This window comes from Canis lupus, chromosome X (genome assembly GCF_003254725.2).
Source record: "Canis lupus dingo isolate Sandy chromosome X, ASM325472v2, whole genome shotgun sequence".
NCBI classification, from domain to species: domain Eukaryota; kingdom Metazoa; phylum Chordata; class Mammalia; order Carnivora; family Canidae; genus Canis; species Canis lupus.
In genome coordinates this window covers 123,600,268-123,620,956 of record NC_064281.1, presented here as the reverse complement: position 1 = coordinate 123,620,956, position 20,689 = coordinate 123,600,268, and the positions used below count along the sequence as shown (strand labels likewise).

General features: G+C 53.6%; 2 protein-coding genes across 5 annotated transcripts in view; both read left to right on the top strand.

Annotated features, from left to right (window-relative positions):
• F8 (coagulation factor VIII) overlaps window positions 1–4,448 on the top strand; it is a 151,345-nt gene extending 146,897 nt beyond the window's left edge. For all 3 annotated transcript variants that reach the window (XM_049107307.1, XM_049107306.1, XM_025460528.3), the window contains one exon: window positions 2,263–4,448. In XM_049107307.1, coding sequence (XP_048963264.1) covers window positions 2,263–2,418 — 156 coding nt within the window. In that variant the 3' untranslated portion in view covers window positions 2,419–4,448. The remainder of the gene's footprint in view (window positions 1–2,262) is intronic.
• SMIM9 (small integral membrane protein 9) lies at window positions 2,418–14,047 on the top strand. 2 transcript variants are annotated; one of them, XM_035711449.2, is made up of 5 exons: window positions 6,240–7,027; window positions 7,439–7,610; window positions 8,188–8,341; window positions 8,742–8,871; window positions 13,930–14,047. In XM_035711449.2, exons 3-5 carry the CDS (start codon window positions 8,218–8,220, stop codon window positions 13,952–13,954), a joined length of 279 nt encoding a protein of 92 aa, XP_035567342.2. In that variant the 5' UTR covers window positions 6,240–7,027; window positions 7,439–7,610; window positions 8,188–8,217; the 3' UTR covers window positions 13,955–14,047. The 2 variants fall into 2 exon arrangements, with proteins under 2 accessions (XP_025316321.3, XP_035567342.2); XM_025460536.3 differs by lacking the exon at window positions 7,439–7,610 and having other exon boundaries at window positions 2,418–7,027.
• The last annotated feature ends 6,642 nt before the right edge of the window (window positions 14,048–20,689 follow it).

Genomic DNA, 20,689 nt, shown 5'->3' with positions numbered 1-20,689 from the left:
TTCAGCATAATACCCTCCAGGTCCCTCCACGTTGAAGCAAATGGTGGGTATTTGTCGTTTCTAATGGCTGAGGAATATTCCATTGTGTACATAGACCACAGCTTCTCGATCCCTTCATCTTTCGATGGACACCGAGTCTCCTTCCACAGTGTGGCTATTGTGGACATTGCTGCTAGAAACATCGGGGTGCAGGTGTCCCGGCGTTTCACTGCATCTGTATCTTTGGGGTAAATCCCCAGCAGTGCAATTGCTGGGTCGTAGGGCAGGTCTACTCTTAACTCTTTGAGGAACCTCCACACAGTTTTCCACAGTGGCTGCACTAGGTCACATTCCCACCAACAGGGCAAGAGGGTTCCCCTTTCTCCACATCCTCTCCAACACTTGTGGTTTCCTGCCTTGTTAATTTTCCCCATTCTCACTGGTGTGAGGTGGGATCTCATTGTGGTTTTTTTTTTTTTTTTTTTTTTTTTTTATGATAGTCACAGAGAGAGAGAGAGAGAGGCAGAGACATAGGCAGAGGGAGAAGCAGGCTCCATGCACCGGGAGCCCGACGTGGGATTCGATCCTGGGTCTCCAGGATCGCGCCCTGGGCCAAAGGCAGGCGCCAAACCGCTGCGCCACCCAGGGATCCCCTCATTGTGGTTTTGATTTGTATTTCCCTGATGGCCCGTGATGCGGAGCATTTTCTCATGTGCGTGTTGGCCATGTCTATGTCTTCCTCTGTGAGATCTCTGTTCATGTCTTTTCCCATTTCATGATTTGATTGTTTGTTTCTTTGCTGTTGAGTTTACTAAGTTCTTTATAGATCTTGGAAACTAGCCCTTTATCTGATACGTCATTTGCAAATATCTTCTCCCATCCTGTAGGTTGTCTTTGAGTTTTGTTGACTGTATCCTTTGCTGTGCAAAAGCTTCTTATCTGGATGAAGTCCCAATAGTTCATTTTTGCTTTTGTTTCTCTTGCCTTCGTGGATGTATCTTGCAAGAAGTTACTGTGGCCGAGTTCAAAAAGGGTGTTTGTTGCCTGTGTTCTCCTCTAGGATTTTGATGGAATCTTGTCTCACATTTAGGTCTTTCATCCATTTTGAGTTTATGTTTGTGTCTGGTGCAAGAGAGTGGTCTAGTTTCATTCTTCTGCATGTGGATGTCCAATGTTCCCAGCATCATTTATTGAAGAGACTGTCTTTTTTCCTGTGGATAGTCTTTCCTGCTTTGTTGAATATTAGTTGACCATAAAGTTCAGGGTCCACGTCTGGGTTCTCTATTCTGTTCCATTGATCTCTGTGTCTGCTTTTGTGCCAGTACCACACTGTCTTGATGACCACAGCTTTATAGTACAACCTGAAATCTGGCATTGTGATGCCCCCAGCTATGGTTTTCTTTTTTAAAATTCCCCTGGCTATTCGGGGTCTTTTCTGATTCCACACAAATCTTAAAATGATTTGTTCTAACTCTCTGAAGAAAGTCCATGGTATTTTGATAGGGATTGCATTAAACGTGTATATTGCCCTGGGTAACGTTGACATTTTCACAATATTAATTCTGCCAATCCATGAGCATGGAATATTTTTCCATCTCTTTGTGTCTTCCTCAATTTCTTTCAGAAGTGTTCTGTAGTTTTGAGGGTATAGATCCTTTACCTGTTCGGTGAGGTTTATTCCTAGGTATCTTATGCTTTTGGGTGCAATTGTAAATGGGATTGACTCCTTGATTTCTCTTTCTTCAGTCTCATTGTTAGTGTATAGAAATGCCACTGACTTCTGGGCATTGATTTTGTATCCTGCCACGCTGCCAAATTGGTGTATGCGTTCCAGCAATTTTGGGGCGGAGGCTTTTGGGTTTTCTATGCAGAGTATCATGTCATCAGTGAACGGCCTTATTGTGGGTTCGACGTGATGAAGTATTCAGGCGACATGCGCGCGTATGCACGGGGGATAGAGACAGGGGGCACATCTCGGTGTGTGACACGCGGTGACTGTAGGCGGCGGGTGTCGGCGCCCATGACATTAGTGTCCCAGCTTCCCGAGGCCCGTGACGTTCGACAGTGCCTGGCTTCACTGCTCGCGGCCGCGGGACTAAAGCCTCAGTGGCCGGGACACGGGACACGTTGGCGAGCGGCTGAGGGCGTCCGGCCTAGCGCGGAGCCGGGTCGAGGCGGGGCTCCTGGAAGCTGCTGGAAGCGGAGGGCGCGGGGGTGGGGGGAGGTCGGGGGGGCCGCGGGCCCTGCGGTCGGCGGCTCACGGCGCTGGGGGTCTCCTTTCAGGTCTTCCAGGGAAACCGGGACTCCTCCACGCCTGTGCGGAACGCTCTCGAACCCCCGCTGGTGGCTCGCTACGTGCGCCTGCACCCGCAGAGCTGGGCGCACCACATCGCCCTGAGGCTGGAGGTCCTGGGCTGCGACACCCAGCAGCCCGCCTGACCCGCGCCTCTGCGGCCCTGTCTCCCCTGCCTCCCTGCCCTGTCCCCGCGGCTTCCCGGGCCCTGACCCCCACCTCTCCAGCCTGTCCCCGTGGCCTCCTGGGCCCTGTGCCCCCACCTCCCCGCCCTGTCCCCCCACCTCCCCGGCCTTGTCCCCCCACCTCCCCGGCCCTGCCCCCTGTCCCCCAAGTGCTCCCACGTTCGCCCTTCCCTCCCGCGGCCTGAGGCGAGGCCGCACCCCATCTGGAAGGCGTCCTCCGGCCGACAGCGAGGTCTGTCGCGCAGCCCCACGTCCTCTGTGCAGTGACCGCGTCTGCGGCGGGCGGAAGGTATCCGGGATGTGGGAGTCCGGTCTGGGTACCTGGGGAGTAAAGGCCCCGCTTGCCGTCGGCGCCGCGAAGCCCGGAGCGAGCAGGCCGATCTGGGCCTCCCTGTAGACGCGGTCATAGGTCCGTGTCCTCGTCTTCGGGGCTCAGGAAGGGCGACGACCGTAGCAGGCCTCACTGGGACCCCACGCCCACCGGGGCCGAGGGGACCGGAGGCCGGGAGGACCCGAAGTCTGCGACCCACGGCCGCGTCCACGGGGTTCCTGGTGCAAGAGGACAGGCCTTACACTCCCACGAGACGCGAGGAAATCGATGCTTTTCCCCCGAACTAGAGCACTTCGTGGCGACCGTGCTGGCGCTGCTGTGACCTCCTGGGAAGGCAGCCCGGCTGCCGCGGGGGATCGCGGAGCAGCGGGGGCAGGTGCACACGTTAGGGCGGATGCACAGAGGTCGGTAACTGGCTTCCCCGAGCAGCCCGGGAGGCAAGCGGCCCCCGGAGGCGACGTGGTTCTATTTCCTGGCAAAGGTCAGCCACCCTGCTCTCTCTTAATGACCCTGCTCTGGAATTCCTGTGCTATGGGCCAGATACACCAATTTCTGAAATGCTCTTGGATCTGAAATGCCCTTTGGCCCTCCTGCCGCTTTCCTCCATGATTGCTCACATAAAACCTTGACACACGCACAGCCGCCTTCAACAGATGTAGTTTCACACTGGAAATAAAAATGTGAACAGCGATCTTCGTGCGGATGCGCTGAATCGCAGGATGGACACTTTAGAAATCCGAATTAGTGAGTCAGGAACCAGACTAAACTGAACTCAGAGTAGAAAGTGAGATCATTTATGAGAGGTAAAAAAAAAAAAAAAATTAAATTAAAATGGAGCCTTGATCCAGGATAAGACTTCATAGAAGGCAAGAGACTGAAAAAGAAATGGGGGGTGCAGGATGAGTAAGTTCTAGAACTCTCTGCCGACGCTCTTGTGCCCGGGGTGAGCAACACTGCCTTGGGCACCGCAGAATGCCACAGGCTGAGCTATGCGAAGTGCTCTAACCAGGATAAAAATTGAAAGTTGCCAAGAGGAAGATCACACATTGGATGTGGTCAAATAAAACAAGAGGAAAAAATTTCTTTGGGATGAAATTACAATAATGATCATCAAACAAATTAGAATCCTCAGATCAGAGTCTCTTAGTGCAAAGCGGAATTAAAGAGAGACCAGAGCAAAACACAGCCTGGGGCCAGTGGGAAATTCCAGGGCGAATGTAGAAGAATGAGGATGTGCATTGTCTACCGGGTAAACCTGGGCGAGGAGCACACAGACACTATTGCTAACGCCAGAAAACCCGCGCGGTTCTAGAAGGCCGCTCCGTTAGCCGCAATCACCGACATCACAGCAAGTTAATTATCAGAAGATCAGGAAGCAAATTCACTCTCCTATGACAAAGTACTTTGTGACTTTCAGTGAACAAATATAATTTTCTATCACAAACATTTTATCAGACAATCTTGGGGTGCCTGGGTGGCTCAGCAGTTTGGCACCTGCCTTTGGCCCAGGGCGTGACCTTTGAGTCCCGGGATCGAGTCCCACGTCGGGGCTCCCTGTGTCAGGTCTGCTTCTCCCTCTGCCTGCGTCTCTGCCTCTCTCTCTGTCTCTCTGTGTCTCTCATGAATAAATAAATAAAATCTTAAAAAAAGAAAGACATAATCTCAAGGTCACAAGTCAACAATCTTTGGAAGATACATATTAAAATGAGTCTGTCTTTCAATGCTATAGAACAGACTATACAAAAATCCAGCTTCACAAAAAAAAAAAATCCAGCTTCAAAATGACAAAATGCAGACTCAGACTCTATTGTTTATAAAATGACCATGAGGATTTCTGACCCTCTGACTGCCTAATCACAGGCTGATGACTGGCAGAGCGCTCCTAGAAACTTGCAGGTACAGTGTCACCATATTGCTAACCAAAACGGAGACCACTTATATGAGATATCTCAAAAGACCTAAATAATTGAGATCAGAAGACTCAATGTTACAAAGATGTTCTTCACAGACAGAGCTGTAGATTCAGCACAATCTCAGTGTAAAGTCCAGCGTGTTCTCACTGTGGAATCCAGCATGTGGAAATGTAAAAGGCCGAGAATAGCCAAAATATCACACAGCAGCATTTATCTTATTTCATTTTTGAAGATTTTTAAATTCATTTTGACGTAATCTCTACACCCAGCATGGGGCTCGAACTCACAAGCCAAAATCAAGAGTCACAGGCTCTGCCCACTGAGCTAGCCAGGCCACATGTATTTCAAAGCAACAGTAATGAAGACAATGTGGTACTGACACAAGGACAGATCGATAGACTAGTGGGACATATTAGAATCCAGAGATAGACCCACATTATATATGGACACTTGATTGATGACAAAAGAGCCCCCCAGGACAGGAGTACTGGGCCAACCAGAAATCCTTGTGAAAAATTGAAATTTGGGGCGCCTGGCTGGCTCAGCAGTAGAGCGCGTGACTCTTGATCTCGGGGCTGTGAGTTCAAGCCCTGCACTGGGAGTAGCGTCTACTAAAACCAAATAAATAAACATACTTTAAAGAGAGAAAGCCATTTTTAAAAAAATGAAATGCGACTCCTTCCTCACACTGTACAAAAATAAAATTAGTCTCAAGTGAATTAAAGCTCTATGAACGGCGAACAATAGAACTTCTAGGAGGGTCATGGCAGGTGTCCTCACAGCATCCCCAGACCTTGCGTAGCTTCAGATCTGCTGTTCACGGACAGGCTGGGAGAAAATGTTTGTAGCATGTACAACTGACGGGTGGGTGTGGAGCGGGTGTGCATGCTGTTGTGGTATGACTGTTTTGGAAGACCACCGGGCACTGCCTACCAAAGGTGAGCCTGTGGATACCCCGTGGTGACTGTCTCGGGTAAGGACCTGACGACACCGGGGAGCACTAGGCATGACGGCTCCACGCCGGAGCCCCCCGACTGCAGACATTTCCTGCTGGCTCATTTTCATCGCTGGATTCCATGCTGTTCCATAGCATAGATCATAATTTGCCCTTTGCTTTCTGACCCAACTCTAAGGCATCATTCACGCTGGTTCCTCTGTGGACGTGACCATCTTTTCTTAAAAATTAACTTATGGGATGGGGCGCCTGGGTGCTCGGCTGGTGGAGCATCCAACTCTTGGTTTCAGCCCAGGTCATGCTCTCAGGGCCCACTTTGGGCTCCCCAGGTCGGGCTCTGTGCCTGGCAGGGAGTCCACTTGAGGGCTCTCTCCCCCTGCTCCTCCCCGCACTGACCCACATGCTCACTCTCTCTCTCTGTCTCTCTCTAAAATAAATAAATAGATCTTTAAAAAAATCAATGAGTAGGAGTTCTTTGCGTCTTAAGGATCTTAACCTATTATTTGTCATATATGTTATGAAATGTGTTGCCAAATTTGTCATTAGTCACATATTCTTTACAGTATTTTGCTTTGTGAAAGCTTTGGGGGTTTTTAAAAGATTTTTAGTACTTTATATGAAAGGGAGAGAAGGTGAGAGGATGCAACCAGAGGGAGTAGGTGGCAGAGAAAGAGGGAGAAGCAGGGTCCCCGCTGAGCAGGGGGGCCATGCAGGGCTCCATCCCAGGACTCGGGATCATGACCTGAGCCCAAGGCAGATGCTTAACAGGCTGAGCCACCCAGGGCCCCAAAACTTCACACTTTTTATGCCGTGAGTTTATTATCAGTACTTTCAAGTATGGCTTTGGCTTAGATGACATGCTTAGAGTCGCTTTTTTCCACACCAAGATGATAAATGCATCCACCCAGATTTTATTCCAATATGTACACGGTTTTATGTTTGTTCAGTCCCTGATCCATCTAGAATTTATTTATTTAGTTTATGTGTAGGGTTTTCCTTCAGTGCATCATCATATTAAACCATCTCTTCCCCCCCCCCACAAATATGAAGTGCCACCTTCACCGTTTATCCAAGTGCCATGTGGACGCTACTGTAAGGGAGGGGACACACCCTGTGGCACATCACACATCTTAGAGTGGTTCGGGCCTGCGGGGAAGCACAGCTGTGGGTAAGAGGCAGAAGGTGCCTCTGTGTGCAGCTGTCCGATGGAGACCGGGGGGTGGGGTTCATGGATGACGTCATAATCAGTGGGGGGGTTCTGTTCGGAACCTCAGAGACGTTAGGCGAGGCCTCTGAGCTACTTCTGTGGACTGCTGCACTCTGAAGACAAGCCTACTTCTCTGGCTCCTTTGGACGCTGTCGCTGAGTCAGGTGAGTGGCCTGCCCCGCGCCTTGGGTCACTTTAAGCCCTCTCAACACTACCTGACTGGCTCCATCATAGATGTCGTGGTACTAGAAAGGCCAAGCTTGAATGGCCCAAGTCGGGGTTCTGTGTTCACATGCCAAGCAGCCCGCAGGAGGGCTGCAGGTGTTGGCTTGGTGCCTCGGAGGTGTCATTGTCTTAGCCATTGCCTCATGGCCATCACCCTTAAGCCCTTAAACTGTGCTTGAGGCAGCACACGGGACGGGATGGCACCACCTCTTCTGTCAAGATGGAGAAAAGCCTTCCCAGGAGCTACCCAGGATGTCCCGTCCTTGTTCAGAACCCCCGTGCTGGGCCCAGGGATGGGAGACTGCTGGCTCAGGCCACAATCCGCCAGCCACTCATTCACCCCAAAACAGTGCATGGACTGGGAGCGCCTGAGGGGTAGGTAGCGAGCAGCAGTGAGCCCCGGACAAAGCCCCTGCCTCGCACTGCTGACACCTTCACCAGGAAAACACATAGGATCAAATAAACATGGAACAGAAATCCCAAAGTCCATCCTGATGAAGTGTGTGCGGGAAGACCGAGCAGGTCAGCTGATGAGGAAGTTAGTGGGGAGGCGGGTACGATCTGAATCCAGGGTCCCAGAAGGTGACATTTGAGCACTTAAAGTGGGTGAGCTAAAGAGTCGGGGGAATATTTGCAGGAGGGGCTGGGGGAGCCAAAGACTCCAGCCGGGAGCACAGGCTTGGTAAGCGGAAATCGGGCTGAGGTGGGGCGACCGGGAGGAGAGGGTAGGGCAGGGGGGCAGGGGCGCAAGGGGCCTCTTCTGTGCCTTAGAGCAAAGCCCACAGGAGGCTGGGGAGGCCAGGGCGGAGGCCAGGACACCAGGCTGGGTGGGGGGACGTGGGGAGGCCCCGCGGGGGCAGGGAGCACTGTGACTTCTGGAATGGATGAGGCTGGGGAGTATAAAAGGAGAATGGAGGGTGACAGCCCAGGTTTGGGGGAGAACAAGAGCCGTGAGCTGCAGCCTTGGGTCGGGAGGCCGGGGGTGGGGGGGCCTCGGGGGGCCTCGGGGGAGGGGACGCGCTCGGGGCTCGCGGTGTCGCTCCGCTGGGGTGTCCTCGCTCTGTCCAGCCGCTCAAGGCCTACCCTGTGTCCTCTGCAGACCGAGCTGCCGGGGCGTTGGAGGCCGGCCATGGAGGCCCCCCAGCTGCTGACAGCCGCCGTCGTGCTGTGCTCCGCCAGCTGCCTCCTGCCCGACGGCGCGGCGCCCGCCTTCGGTGTCCAGGACGAGGCTGAGGTGCTGCCCCCGCCGCGGGGTAGGTGCGCGGGCCGCCCGGGAGGCTCAGGGCCCGGTCAGCGCGGATCGGGTCAGCTGGAGCCCCCCCCCCCCCCCGTCTCCCACCCTCCCGCAAAGAAAGAAGGAAACAGCCCTAAGGAGAACAGAAAAGCAGCGGCAGCGGGACGGCCGGGCCTGGGCAGCCAAGGCCGGGAGCCCGGGAGGCAGCGCGCGGCCGGGACCGAGGCCACTCCTGGGGACACTGGTCCCGGAGGCCCCCGCCGCAGCCCAGGTGGCCCAGGCGGTGCCCTGGCCGCGGAGGGGGGCGCGGCTGGCGGGCTGCGGAGCCGGGGACACGGACACCCCCGGGCCCGGGGTCGGGGCACAGCGGGGCTCACCTGGCGCTGCCCCATCCGATGACACGGTGGCTTTCCCGGCAGACAACCGCAGGTCCTGGCTGAGCAGCTTCCAGGACTACGTGTGGGACCGCATCAAGAGCTCCCTCCCCACGGCCACTGTATTCGCCTTCCTTTTCGCCATCGTCCTAGTGGGGCTCCTCTGCTGCCTCACGTAAGCTGCCAGACAGGGAGGAGGGGGAGAGGGAGGAGTGAGAGATGGAGGAGGGAGGACGGGGGAGAGGCAGGAAGAAGGAGGGAGGAGGGGGGCAGGGAGGAGGGGGAGAAGGAGGAGGGGGGCAGGGAGGAGGGGGAGAAGGAGGAGGGGGGCAGGGAGGAGGGGGAGAGGGAGAAGGAGGAAGAGGCAGGAAGAAGGAAGGAGGAGGAAGAGAAGGAGGAGGGGGAGAGGGAGGAGGTGGAGCAGGGAGGACGGGGAGAGGGGACTCAGAAGAGGGGGAGAAGGAGGAGTGAGAGATGGAGGAGGGAGGACGGAGGAGAGGCAGGAAGAAGGAGGGAGGAGGGGGGCAGGGAGGAGGGGGAGAGGGAGAAGGAGGAAGAGGCAGGAAGAAGGAGGGAGGAGGGGGCAGGGAGGAGGGGGAGAGGGAGGAGGGGGCAGGGAGGAGGGGGAGATGGAGGACGGAGAGACGGAGTAAGAGGGCAAGGGAGGAGAGGCGACAGGGAGGACAGGGGAGAGGCAGGAAGAAAGAGGGAGGAGGGGGGCAGGGAGGAGGGTTAGAGGGAGGAAGAGGAAGAGGCAGGAAGAAGGAGGGAGGAGGGAGAGAAGGAGGAGGGGGAGAGGGAGGAGGGAGGAGGCAAGAAGGAGGAGGGAGGACAAGGAGGTAGGGGGAGATGGAGGGGGGGGAGAGGGAGGAAGGGGGAGAGGGAGGAGGGGCGACAGGGAGGGCAGGAAGAGGGAGGAGAGGGAGAGGGAGTAGAAGGGGAACGGAAGAGGAGGGAGAAGGAGGAGAGGGAGAGGGAGGAGGGGAAAAAGGAGGAGGGGAGACGGAGGAGGGGGAGATGGAGGAGGGAGGAGGGACAGGGAGGAGGGGGAGGAGGCAGGCAGGAGGAGGGAGGCAGGGAGGAGGGAGGAGAGGGGCCCGACAGGCGGGGAACTGCACCCCCAGCGCCCCCCGCCCCCGCGGTCCGTCTGCGGTGAAGGCAAAGGTGAAGGCAAAGGTCAAGGCGGTGCATGTGGCTCGCGGGCAGCGCCCATGGCAGCGGCGGCCGCGGATAAGCAGGTTTATGACTGTTTGCTTTTCCACGGACTTCGTTTCCTCCTCGTTATCTTTCCCTTGGGGTCAGGGAGTGCTCGTGGACACCGTGTAATCGGGTTTCCGAGTGGCGCCAACCCCAAGGTCGAGGCCCAAGGCTGCTGGGCTCCTGTCTGCGCGGGCAGGGAAGGCCCACGGGACACGGCGGACCGAGGGGTCGGGCGATGGGAGCAGCGTGTCCCCAGGCCCGCTCAGCTGCCTCGCCGGCGGCGGGGGGGAGGGGGGGGAGCAGAGGGCGGGGGGGCCCGGGCCGCCACGATCTCCAGCGATCTCGGGAGCCACCCGGGCCCTGCTCAGCGACACGCACCTCCGTGCAGCCAACAGACGGCAGCCGAGTTCTGCAGCGAAGCTTCTTGCCCAAGAAACCTACATGCACGGCCGCTGTTGGAGCCTTGAACCCGCGTTGGGACCCCGGGCCTGGCTGATGTCGGGGACACCACCCGCGCAGGCCCGACACAGCCCGACCAACCCCACCAGCCTCCTCTCCCGTTAGCCCCAGTGGCAAAGACTGGGTTTTTTGGAGGGGGGAAGAGCACATGAGAGTGGGGTGCAGGGGACGGGGAGAGAGAGTCCTAAGCAGGCTCCACACCCCGCGCAGAGCCGACCTGGGACTCGATCCCAGGACCCCCAAATCACCACCATGTCTCAGTCGCGAGTCCGAAGCTAAACTGCCTGAGCCCCCCAGGCTCCCGGGAAGCGGCTGAGCCTTTATCCAGGCTGCGTGTGGCCAACACCGTGAGCCTGTCCCCAAGGGGCACCCTGGGCGGCATTTCTCCGTGTCCCCTACAGGGCGGCTGCCTTCCGTAGGGCCAGAAAGGTGACACAGGCCCCGGGTGGATGTCAGGCAGCCTGCGAGCCTGGCAACATGTTCGGTCTTCCCAAGCCCGGGGAAAGGCTGCGTCTCCCTGCTTGGGAAGCCAGCGCTCCAGTCCAGGGATCGGTGATCCCGAGTCCTGAAGTCCCCGCCACTGGGACAATGGCCACCAGCCCTGCTGCGTCAGAAGCAGCCGAAGTATCGGTTAAACACACATGCTCGGAAGGACTTCTGTGCAGAGGGCAGGCGACGTGCCAGAGGTGCCCTTCCCTCTCTGGCGTAGAGGGCTCACCCTGGGGAGCAAAACCAGTAAGCCCCCCCCGGGGCGGGCGAGCTGGCCGCAGTGAGGACGGCGGGCAAGAGCGGAGGCAAGACACGGCAAGACAAAAGACGACATTGATGAAAAACTGACGGGAGCCGGGCAAGTCCGGGTGTAAACGCTCATCTACTAAGGCTGAGCTCATCTACTTAAACACCTTATCCAGTTATTAAAAATACTTGAGTGAAAGTCACCGAGGAGGGCGCCTGATGGGATGCGCGCTGGGTGTTACACTGTACGGTGGGAATCCAACTTCAACGAAGACAAGTGTTACATAAATAAATGGCAAAAAAAAACAAAAACAATAAATAAATAAATAAATAAATAAATGTTCACATTACAATTGGCCCTTGAAAAAAAAATTTAAAGAAAGAAAGATTAGAAGGAAAACTGATAGATGCCGGAGGCACATTATTAACTTCTTTGTGGAAGATGACCAAAATAATACAACAGGGGAAAAAAAAAACCCACTTCAATGTATGATTTTTTTTAGATATTACAAAAATAAAGGTATATTTGAATCTATGTCCATAAAGGGCACATGAAGACCCAGGAAAAATTGGTGCTTGGTACTAAGCACACGGTAGAGTCTCAATAATACAGATTTTTTTTGACATTTTATTTTGAAGGAATGTCTACCCTCAACGTTGGGCTTGAACTCACAACCCCGAAACCAGGAGTCGCACACTCCACCGACTGAGCCAGCCAGGTGCCCCAGTAATACTGGTTTTTAAATTTTTCATTTCATGGGACACCTCCCTGGCTCAGTGGTTGAGCATCTGCCTTCGGCTCATGTCGTGACCCTGGGGTCAGGGTCCTGGGTTCGAGTCCTGCATCGGGCTACCCGCAGGGAGCTTGCTTCTCCCTCTGCATAGGTCTCTGTCTCTCTGTGTTTCCCATGAATAAAGAAAAATTCTTTAAAGATCTAGATATATAAATTAATAAAAAATGAAAATAAAGAATACATCTCACTGTAAGGATTGGACAGTTTCTCTGTGCTTCGGGACCTCTGTACTCACCTGTACAGCACTAGCTGCAGCTGTTACAAGGCCTTCAAGTAGTAGCTCAGCACCTGGTGGCAATCAGGGACACCGACTGGCTCTGTCAAGTATGTGAAGGAACGTGTGTAAGGAATTTTTACTATGGTTTATAATAGTGAAAAACCAGACACAACTTAAATGTCCATCGGCTGGTTACAGAAAGCACCAAATGTTCATACAATGAGCATTATATAGTCACCAAACGCTGTTGTAGAGGATCGTTATATGGAATTGTATTCCTGAAATATTATTGAGTGGGAAAAAGCTGATTATAATAGAGGATATACAATTTAACCTAGTTTGTTATTAGAAACTAGAGGCCGGGCAGCCCGGGTGGTGCAGCGGTTTGGCACCACCTTTGGCCCAGGGCGCGATCCTGGAGAACTGGGATCGAGTCCCACGTCAGGCTCGCTGCATGGAGCCTGCTTCTCCCTCCTCCTGTGTCTCTGCCTCTCTCTCTCTCTCTCTCTCTCTCTCTCTCTGTGTCTCTCATGAATAAATAAAATCTTAAAAAAAAAAAAAGGAAAGGAAACTAGGGGCACCTGGGTGCCTCAGTCGGATAAGTATCAGACTGTTGATGTCAGTTTGGGTCTTGATCTCTGGGTCATGAGTTCAAGTTTGATGTTGGACTCCACGCAAGCATGGAGCCTACTTACTTGATAATTTGACATTATTGATAATTACTTTAACATCTATAATAATATTTCCATCAAACTTACCAAACTACATAATGACATTATGTGAGTTAGGATATGGTATGGGAAACTATAGCAAAGAGACAAAAATATAGTGATGTAAGTCTGAAACTGTATTCATTTCTCTTTTTTTTTTTTGCATTTCTTTCTTTTTTTAATAATAAATTTATTTTTATTGGTAAAAAAATTTTTTTAATGAAAAAAATTAAAATAAATAAATAAATAAATAAATAAATAATAAAATGACAATCTAAAAAAAAAGTAGATGTACAAGGCAAAAATCTTTTAGGGCTCTTACCAAAGTAATAGACATTGGTTATCTCCTCGTGATGGTAAATGTGCAGTTGGAATCATTATTTCTATTGCTGTTGTTATTGATTTTCATGTTGATTTTCAACTAATTACACTGCCCAATCTTTCCAGAAGAAATTGTATTGTTTGGTTAATAAGTTCTTTAACAAAAATTTTATTTTTTTTAAAGATTTGTTTACTAATTTGAGAGAGAGAGAGCACAAGTGGGAAGGGACAGACAGAGAAGGAGAGAGAGAATCTTCAAGCAGACTCCCCGCTGGATGCCGAGCCCGAAGTGGGCTTTGATCCCTTGACCCATGAGATCATGAACTGAGTCGAAACCAAGAGTCACTTAACCGACTGAGCCACCCGGGTGCCCGTAAAGATACTTTGCAAGGAAGAGGAACGCCTGGGTGGCTCAGTTCATGGAGTGGGTGATCTTGGGGTCATGAGTTTGACCTCCACACCGGGTGTACAGATTGCTGAAAATAAAGAAAAAAATTTAATCAATCAAAACAGAAGAAAAGCTACGTGACCGTACTTGTACATCGACCTCCCATCCCATCTATACGACGCTAAGACACATTCATAGCATTATTGTCTCATCGAACCATTTTGTCTGAATGAAATCACGGGGTTCATATTAAGGGGAGACGTTGTCTAAAATCATCTGTCGGAAAAGGTAACATGACCGCACGGTAACTGTGTGGACCAGGTCCCGGTGTAGTAACTTAAACTTAATTCATCAAAACAAAACAAAACAAAACAAAAACTTAGCTCATCGATTTGTCTTCTTTTCCCAGTTTCGCTGTAGGTGAACCAGTCTAACGAAGCGCTACAAGATTCCGTTGCGCAGAATGTGCTGTCGCTTCCAACGAGGAACTACGTATCAATCAAAATTAAATTATCTTCCATTTTAAAGTCTGTTTGCCTTTCGTTTCGCCTTTAAAACATGTGATTCGACAATGGTAATATGCTGTTTTGATTATAATAGTGACACGTACTCATTACAAGACAATTCTCACAAAACACCGAAAGAAGAAAATGTACCTGTGATCCTAGTGCACAGACACGCTCTGAACATCTTGCTGTATCTCCATTTGTTTTTTTTTAATTTTTATTTATTTATTCATGAAAGACACACAGAGAGAGGCAGAGACACAGGCAGAGGGAGAAGCAGGCTCCACGCAGGGAGCCTGACATGGGACTCGATCCCGGGACCCCGGGATCACGCCCTGGGCTGAAGGCAGCACTAAACCCCTGAGCCACCTGGGGATCCCCTATTTCCTGTGTTTGTATGACCAGTTTTTCCCCAGGTCTTTTCTGTGTAATGAAAGTTCTGTTTTAATAGATGTCATGAGACAACAGGGTTCAGTGGTCAATTATGTTTGACAGACGCTGGATTAAATGGATTTACACGTTTCTTTGCTCCAGGACTTCCAAGTGACCTAATACATAAAAATGTATTTATGTATTTATTTGTCTATCTATGTATTTGAGAGAGAGAGAGCAGCAGAGGGGGAGGGAGGAGCAGGCTCCCCTCTGAGCAGTGAGTCCAACACGGGGCTCGGTCCCAGGACCCTGAGATCATGACCTGGGCAGATGCGTCCCGATCTCGGAGTCCTGGGATCAAGCCCCACATGGGGCTCTGTGCTCAGCGGGGAGCCAGCTTCTCCCTCTCGCTCTTCCCCTCCCCACTGCTCGTGCTCTCTCTCTCTCTCTCTCAAATAAATGCATAAAAAGAATTTTGTAAAAGGCCACCATGGATCTCCACAAGAGGCTACAATACACAGCATCTCCCCAATTTGAAGCTGGGATACTTCTTCAGGGAGTCCCCAACACCCCGAGGAGTGGCGGCGTGCATGCAGGCACACAGATGTGCTCGCGTGGACACCTTCTCTTCTCCCACGCCGCGCGTGGCATTTCGTGGCCTGCCGCTTTGCCCACTGCGGGACACGTCAGGGCCCATATGTCTCTACGTGGGTGCACGGGTGTGTGGGACTGCGGGCCGCTCAGCGCTTCCTGCGGCTCGGGGCCCACGTAGCTCCCCCACGGCGGGCTCCTCTCGGGTGTCTGTGCCCGTTGAGGGCGATGCTGTTCTAAACGCAGTGCTGCTCTCAGGCTTCAGGTGACCCCTTGGCCCTGCGCCCCGGGCCCTCGGGGGAGCCCTGCGGCAGCCGCCCAGTGCTGGGCCGGGTCACGCACACCCGCTCACGGGCTTGGGAGCACCGAGCTGCGGGAGGAGTCGGATCGCTGTGGGGGGGGGGCAGCCCCAGGGGGTTCGAAGGCAGCCAAGAGGCCACAGTGACTGTGGGCGGAGCAGGCCCCTGGGGGCCACGGAGGCACCTGCGCTCCTCCTGGGGGTGACAAGGGCCCCCCAGACCGCCTGGGGCAGAGCAGGGCCTGAGAGCGACAGCTGTGTTTGGGGTCATCGCAGCCGCCAGGCCGAGGATATCGGGGAGCAGGGGCGTGGGGGGGTGGGTTTCACAATGTGCGGGTCCAGAGAGGGGCCGCCGGGGTGGGAGCCAAGGCTGGCCGGGTGGGGGGACACGGAGGCCCCCAGGCGTGTGGCCTGAGCGCGGGGGATGGAGGGCTTCACGGAGCCGGGGAGCTGCAGGCAGGTGGGCACCTGCTACCTGGCCACGGGGTCCTGGCGCCGCCGCAGGTAAGACCCACAGAGCCGACCCGAGGGTGGGCTGCACCGGGCCGCGGGGACAGGAGGGCACACTGAACAAGCGCGTCGTGCCCTCCCCTGTCCTGGCTCCTCACCTGCCTCGCTGCTGCCTCCGACGGGGACGCCGGGGCGGGGGGGTGCCCCCTGCGTGGGGCCTGCTTCTCCCTCTGCCTGGGTCTCTGCCTCTCTGTCTCTCATGAATAAAATCTTAAAAAAAAGACCACAAAACCTCCGTAGGTGTCTTCTATGCTCGGTTTAGGTCTGTAGCAACCCTTGATATATTGTTTGCCATCGGTGGGAAGGCCGACGATGCGGAAAATACCTTCTCCCAGGTGGAGGATTTCATTTTCACCCTTGATAGGACACGGTTTTAAGAGGGGACGTACTTACTCTAAAGGGGTCCAATTTCGCAATCACTTTCTTCTAAGGAGTCCTTTTGGACGTCGGGGTCATAAAGGAAGTGTCCTGTTTGGTCTTCTAAAAGTCTTGCGCTTTGGGCCTTTCAATTTTAAGTCCTTAAGCGACTCCAACTGAGTTTTATGTGATGTGACGTGGGGTCCAATTTTATTTTATTTTTTAAAAGATTTTATGTCTTTGAGAAAGAGGAAGAGACCGCGGGAGAAAGCAGGAGCAGGGGGAGGGGAGGAGGGGGAGGGAGAAGCAGGGCCCCAGGCGGACTCGATCCCAGGACCCCGGGACCAGCCCTGAGCCCAAGGTGGGCCTCAACCGCTGAGCCCCCCAGGCGCCCCCAGGCTTCTGTCTGTAATATGGTCAGAAGCTATACTGTTCCACTCAGGAACTCTGACCTGAATTTCTGTGCCTAAAGGCAGTTCCAGGAATTGAGAAAAGCAGATCATTGCAATAAATTCCAAGAAGCAATAAATTCCAAGGGAGCAAACTCAGGTTCTGAGCCCTGAGCACCTGGAACCGGAGCGGCCGCCCGCAGGCAGGCGAATGACGCCCCCGGTCCCGGGCGGCTCCCCGGCCGGTGTTTTCCAGCCTCAGCTGAGCCTCCGTGTAGACCGGAGCCCAATCCGGCTCCAGGAGCCCCTCGCTGAAGCTCTCCTGCCGGGGACTGTGCACACCTGCCTCCCTTTCTTTTATTTTTGTAGATTTTATTTATTTATTCATGAGAGACCCAGAGAGAGAGAGAGAGGCAGAGACCCAGGCAGAGGGAGAAGCAGGCCCCATGCAGGGAGCCTGACGCGGGACTCGATCCCGGGACCCCGGGTCACACCCTGGGCCCACCCTGCCTTCCTTTCTAACTGCTCTCAGCCTCCCCGCCGATGGCCGGACCACCGAATCCCTCGGCTGCTCAGCTTGTCCAGACCTGACCATGACTCGCCTCTGCAGCTTTTATTTTTATTTTTTAAATTTTTATTTATTTATTGTTGCCTCCACAGTTTTTAGATCCTCTTTGGTGGATTCCATCAGGTTGTTCTAATTCTGCCCCCAGGTAGATAGAGTCACACTTGCTCCTCAATGTTTGATCATCCTAGATGGAGCACTGAATGGTGTGTTTTAAAATCACATTCTGTGTGTGGCTGTTACATAGAAATACAGTCAATTTCTGTATTTAAAAATCTACCAATCATCTTATTAACTTTAATAAGTTATTGACAGATTTTTAAGTATTTCACAAACACAATAAAATATCTGCAGATAGTGACAATTTTGTTTCTTCTCTTCCAATCATTATGCCTTGACACTTTTATTTTTACCTTCTTGTGCTGGATGGGACTTACAATATGAAGTCTTAAAGGAAATGCATTTAGCTTTTCACCACTAAGTATATTTGTTGTACATCTTTTATGAGTGACTTTTATTTTTTTTAAGGTTTCGTTTATTTATTCATGAGGGACACAGAGAGAGAGAGAGAGAAAGGCAGAGGGAGAAGCAGGCTCCATGCAGGGAGCCCGATGCGGGACTCGATCTCGGGACCCTGGGGTCACACCCTGAGCCAAAGGCAGCCCTTTAACCGCTGAGCCACCCAAGCGTCCCCTACGAATAACTTCTAAACGACTGGTTTGTTAAAAGTCTGGTTTTTAGTAGCATGAATAGATGTTGAATGAAATTTATTTTTTTTCATCTACTGAGATAATAGGGTTTTCCTATTAACCTGTTAACATGATTAATTTGGATCTATACATTTTCTTGTTTGTTTTTCTGAAATATTTTTTATTTTTAATACTGAAAGAGAGAGAGTGAGCACAAGTGGGGGTGCAGCAGAGGGAGAGGGAGAAGCAGGCTCCCCGCTGAGCCGGGGACCCAATGAGAGGACTCAACCCCAGGACCCTGGGATCATGACCTGAGCTGAAAGCAGAAGCTTAACTGAATGAGCCACCCAGGGGCCCTGCAATTTTCTTATCTTAAAAAAAGATTTTATTTATATATTTATGGAGAGAGGGTGGGGAAAGGAAATCTCAAGCAGACAGGGTTCAACTTTCCAACCCTGAGATCACGACCGGAGGGAAAATCAATAGGCCGACGCCCAAGCAATGAGCCACCCAGTCGCTCGGGGTCCATCGACTCTGTGGTGTTCGGGTCATCTTGCATGCAAATAGCTGAAGGTTTAGGCCCGATATGGTTATCTACAGTGTCTGCTGGGTCTCACCCCTGGGGCCTTGTTTGCTGATTTGTGTGTAGTGATTTTTTTTTATTTTCCTGTGAGCTGCAAGGGCTGAACTTTGCCTAAAAATTCTCAAGGGAGAATATTTGTTTAGGCCTCTGTGGTAGACTCGATCAGTAGTCCTGCAGGAAACAGATGAGCGGTCGCCAGGGGCCAAGGCCAGGGGACTGGGCAGTGGGCTTCATTTGGGGGTGATGACAATGTCCCTGGTGGGGGAGGGGGAGGGTTCCACAAGTCCGTGATGATACTAAAAACCAGTCAATTGTTCATTGTGACTGGGTGAATTTTGTCTCGTCTCGGCTAGTCCTCAGAGGAGGCCCCCGCTTCATGGGCAGGTGGGCAAAGGGAAGGATGGTTGGGCTCCGAAGAAGCAAGGCCGCGTGTCCTCGGGTTTCTGTACTGAGACAAAACAGGCAACTGTCTTTTTCTTAAGATTTTATTTATTTATTCATGAAAGACACAGAGAGAGAGGTAGAGACCCAGGCAGAGGGAGAAGCAGGCTCTGTGCAGGGAGCCCGACGTGGGACTTGATCCCGGGACCCCAGGATCACGCCCTGGGCCAAAGGCAGGCGGTAAGTCGCCGAGCCACCTGGGGATCCCCGCAACTGTCGTTTTGAACATGTTCTACGTGCTCAGAGGAACGTGTGAGAAGTCGTAGGTCGAAGAGGGCAAGGCTGTTCCCTCTGGGCAGCGGGAGGGGACGCAGGAAGGGTTCTTCTGTCCTTTATGTATTTGTGTATCTCTGATTTGTTTTGATCTTAGTCAAATAAGATTGTATTGTGGGAACATGCCCCAGGCGGTCGGCGCAGGAGTTGGTCACAGGTCTTTGGTGTGAGCAAAGCCATTTTCACGAGCACTGTTGTACATGTCCCTAGTTGTACATATTCAGGGATTGTTCTAGGATACAGGTACCTCGGAGTGGAATCGCTGGCTAGGAGGGGAGGGGCATGTTCCATTTTAAGAGAGTGCCTTCCTGGGCAGCCCGGGGGCTCAGCGGTTGAGCGCCGCCTTCAGCCCAGGGCCTGATCCTGGAGACCCGGGATCGAGTCCCACGTCGGGCTCCCTGCATGGAGCCTGCTTCTCCCTCTGCCTGGGTCTCTGCGTCTCTCTCTCTCTCTGTGTCTCTCAAGAATAAATAAATAAAAAAAAGACAGGGTGCCTTCCTTAGTGGGGCTACCAGCTTTGACTGCCAGCAGCAAAGTCCAGGAACTCATGGAGCTGCATTATCTCTAACCCTGGATATTGTAAGACTAAAATCTTTGATGCCTGAGTGGGTATACAGTGGTATTTGATTGTGTCCTTTGTTTCCAAAGATTGCATTTATGTATTATTTTGTGTGTGAGAGGGACAGAGCAGAAGCAGGGGAGAGGCAGAGGGCGAGGAGGAGGCAGCCCGCCGGCTGAGCAAGGCCGCCTCTGCGGGGTCCGTCTCAGGACCCCGAGGTCACGACCTGAGCCGGTGCCGCACCAGTGTCGGCTGCGCCAGCGCAGTCTTCGCTCTCCTGGCTCTAGCTGTGTCTCCTTTTCTGTGTCTGTGAGCTTCCATGGAGCCTTTAGGGTGCCGCTGGGGAAGGCAGCCGTCAGTCCCGTGATCTCAGCCTTTCCACAGAGAAAAGCCGGTGACGCGGCTGTAAGCTGTTGCCCTCGGACTTTCTCCTTTCGGCCACGAGTTCCTGCAAGGTCCAAGTAAGATTCCTGAGAGCAAGGAACTGCTGATAATGGTGGGAGGTCAGCAGCTGGGGTCAAGGAGGCCGGCCTCCGTCGGGTGCAGGTGTGCGTGGACGGGGTGGCGTGAGCTGCTCGGTGTGCTGGGGCACCGTGGGCCAGGCTGCGTAGCACGTGTGGGCTCCCAGGGCCCCCGCCGCGGCCGGCTGACGCGAGGAGCTGCGGCCCCCGAGCGGGACGCGGGGTGCGGGGGAGCGGTCGGCTCCGTCTGTGCAGCGCACGCGGCCGCGTCAATGACAGGGCACCCGCAGCCCCGGAGCCCTCCGGGCGTTTTCGCAACGCCGTGGCCCGCAGAGAGTTGTGGGTAAAGCGTGGCCCCGGGGGCCGGCTTCCGTGCGGGGGGCGCCGAGGGGCCCGGGCGGTGGCCGCGCCGGGGACCCGCGGCGGGCGGAGCCTGGGAGCGCGGGGTCCCCCGAGCCCACCGGGTGCGGCCGCGGGGCCAGGGCGGGGGCGGGGCCCGGGGGCGGGGCCGAGCCGGGGCGGGCGGGGCCGGGGCGGGGCCCCGCCTGTGCCCGCCCAGCGCGCGGCCGGGGGGA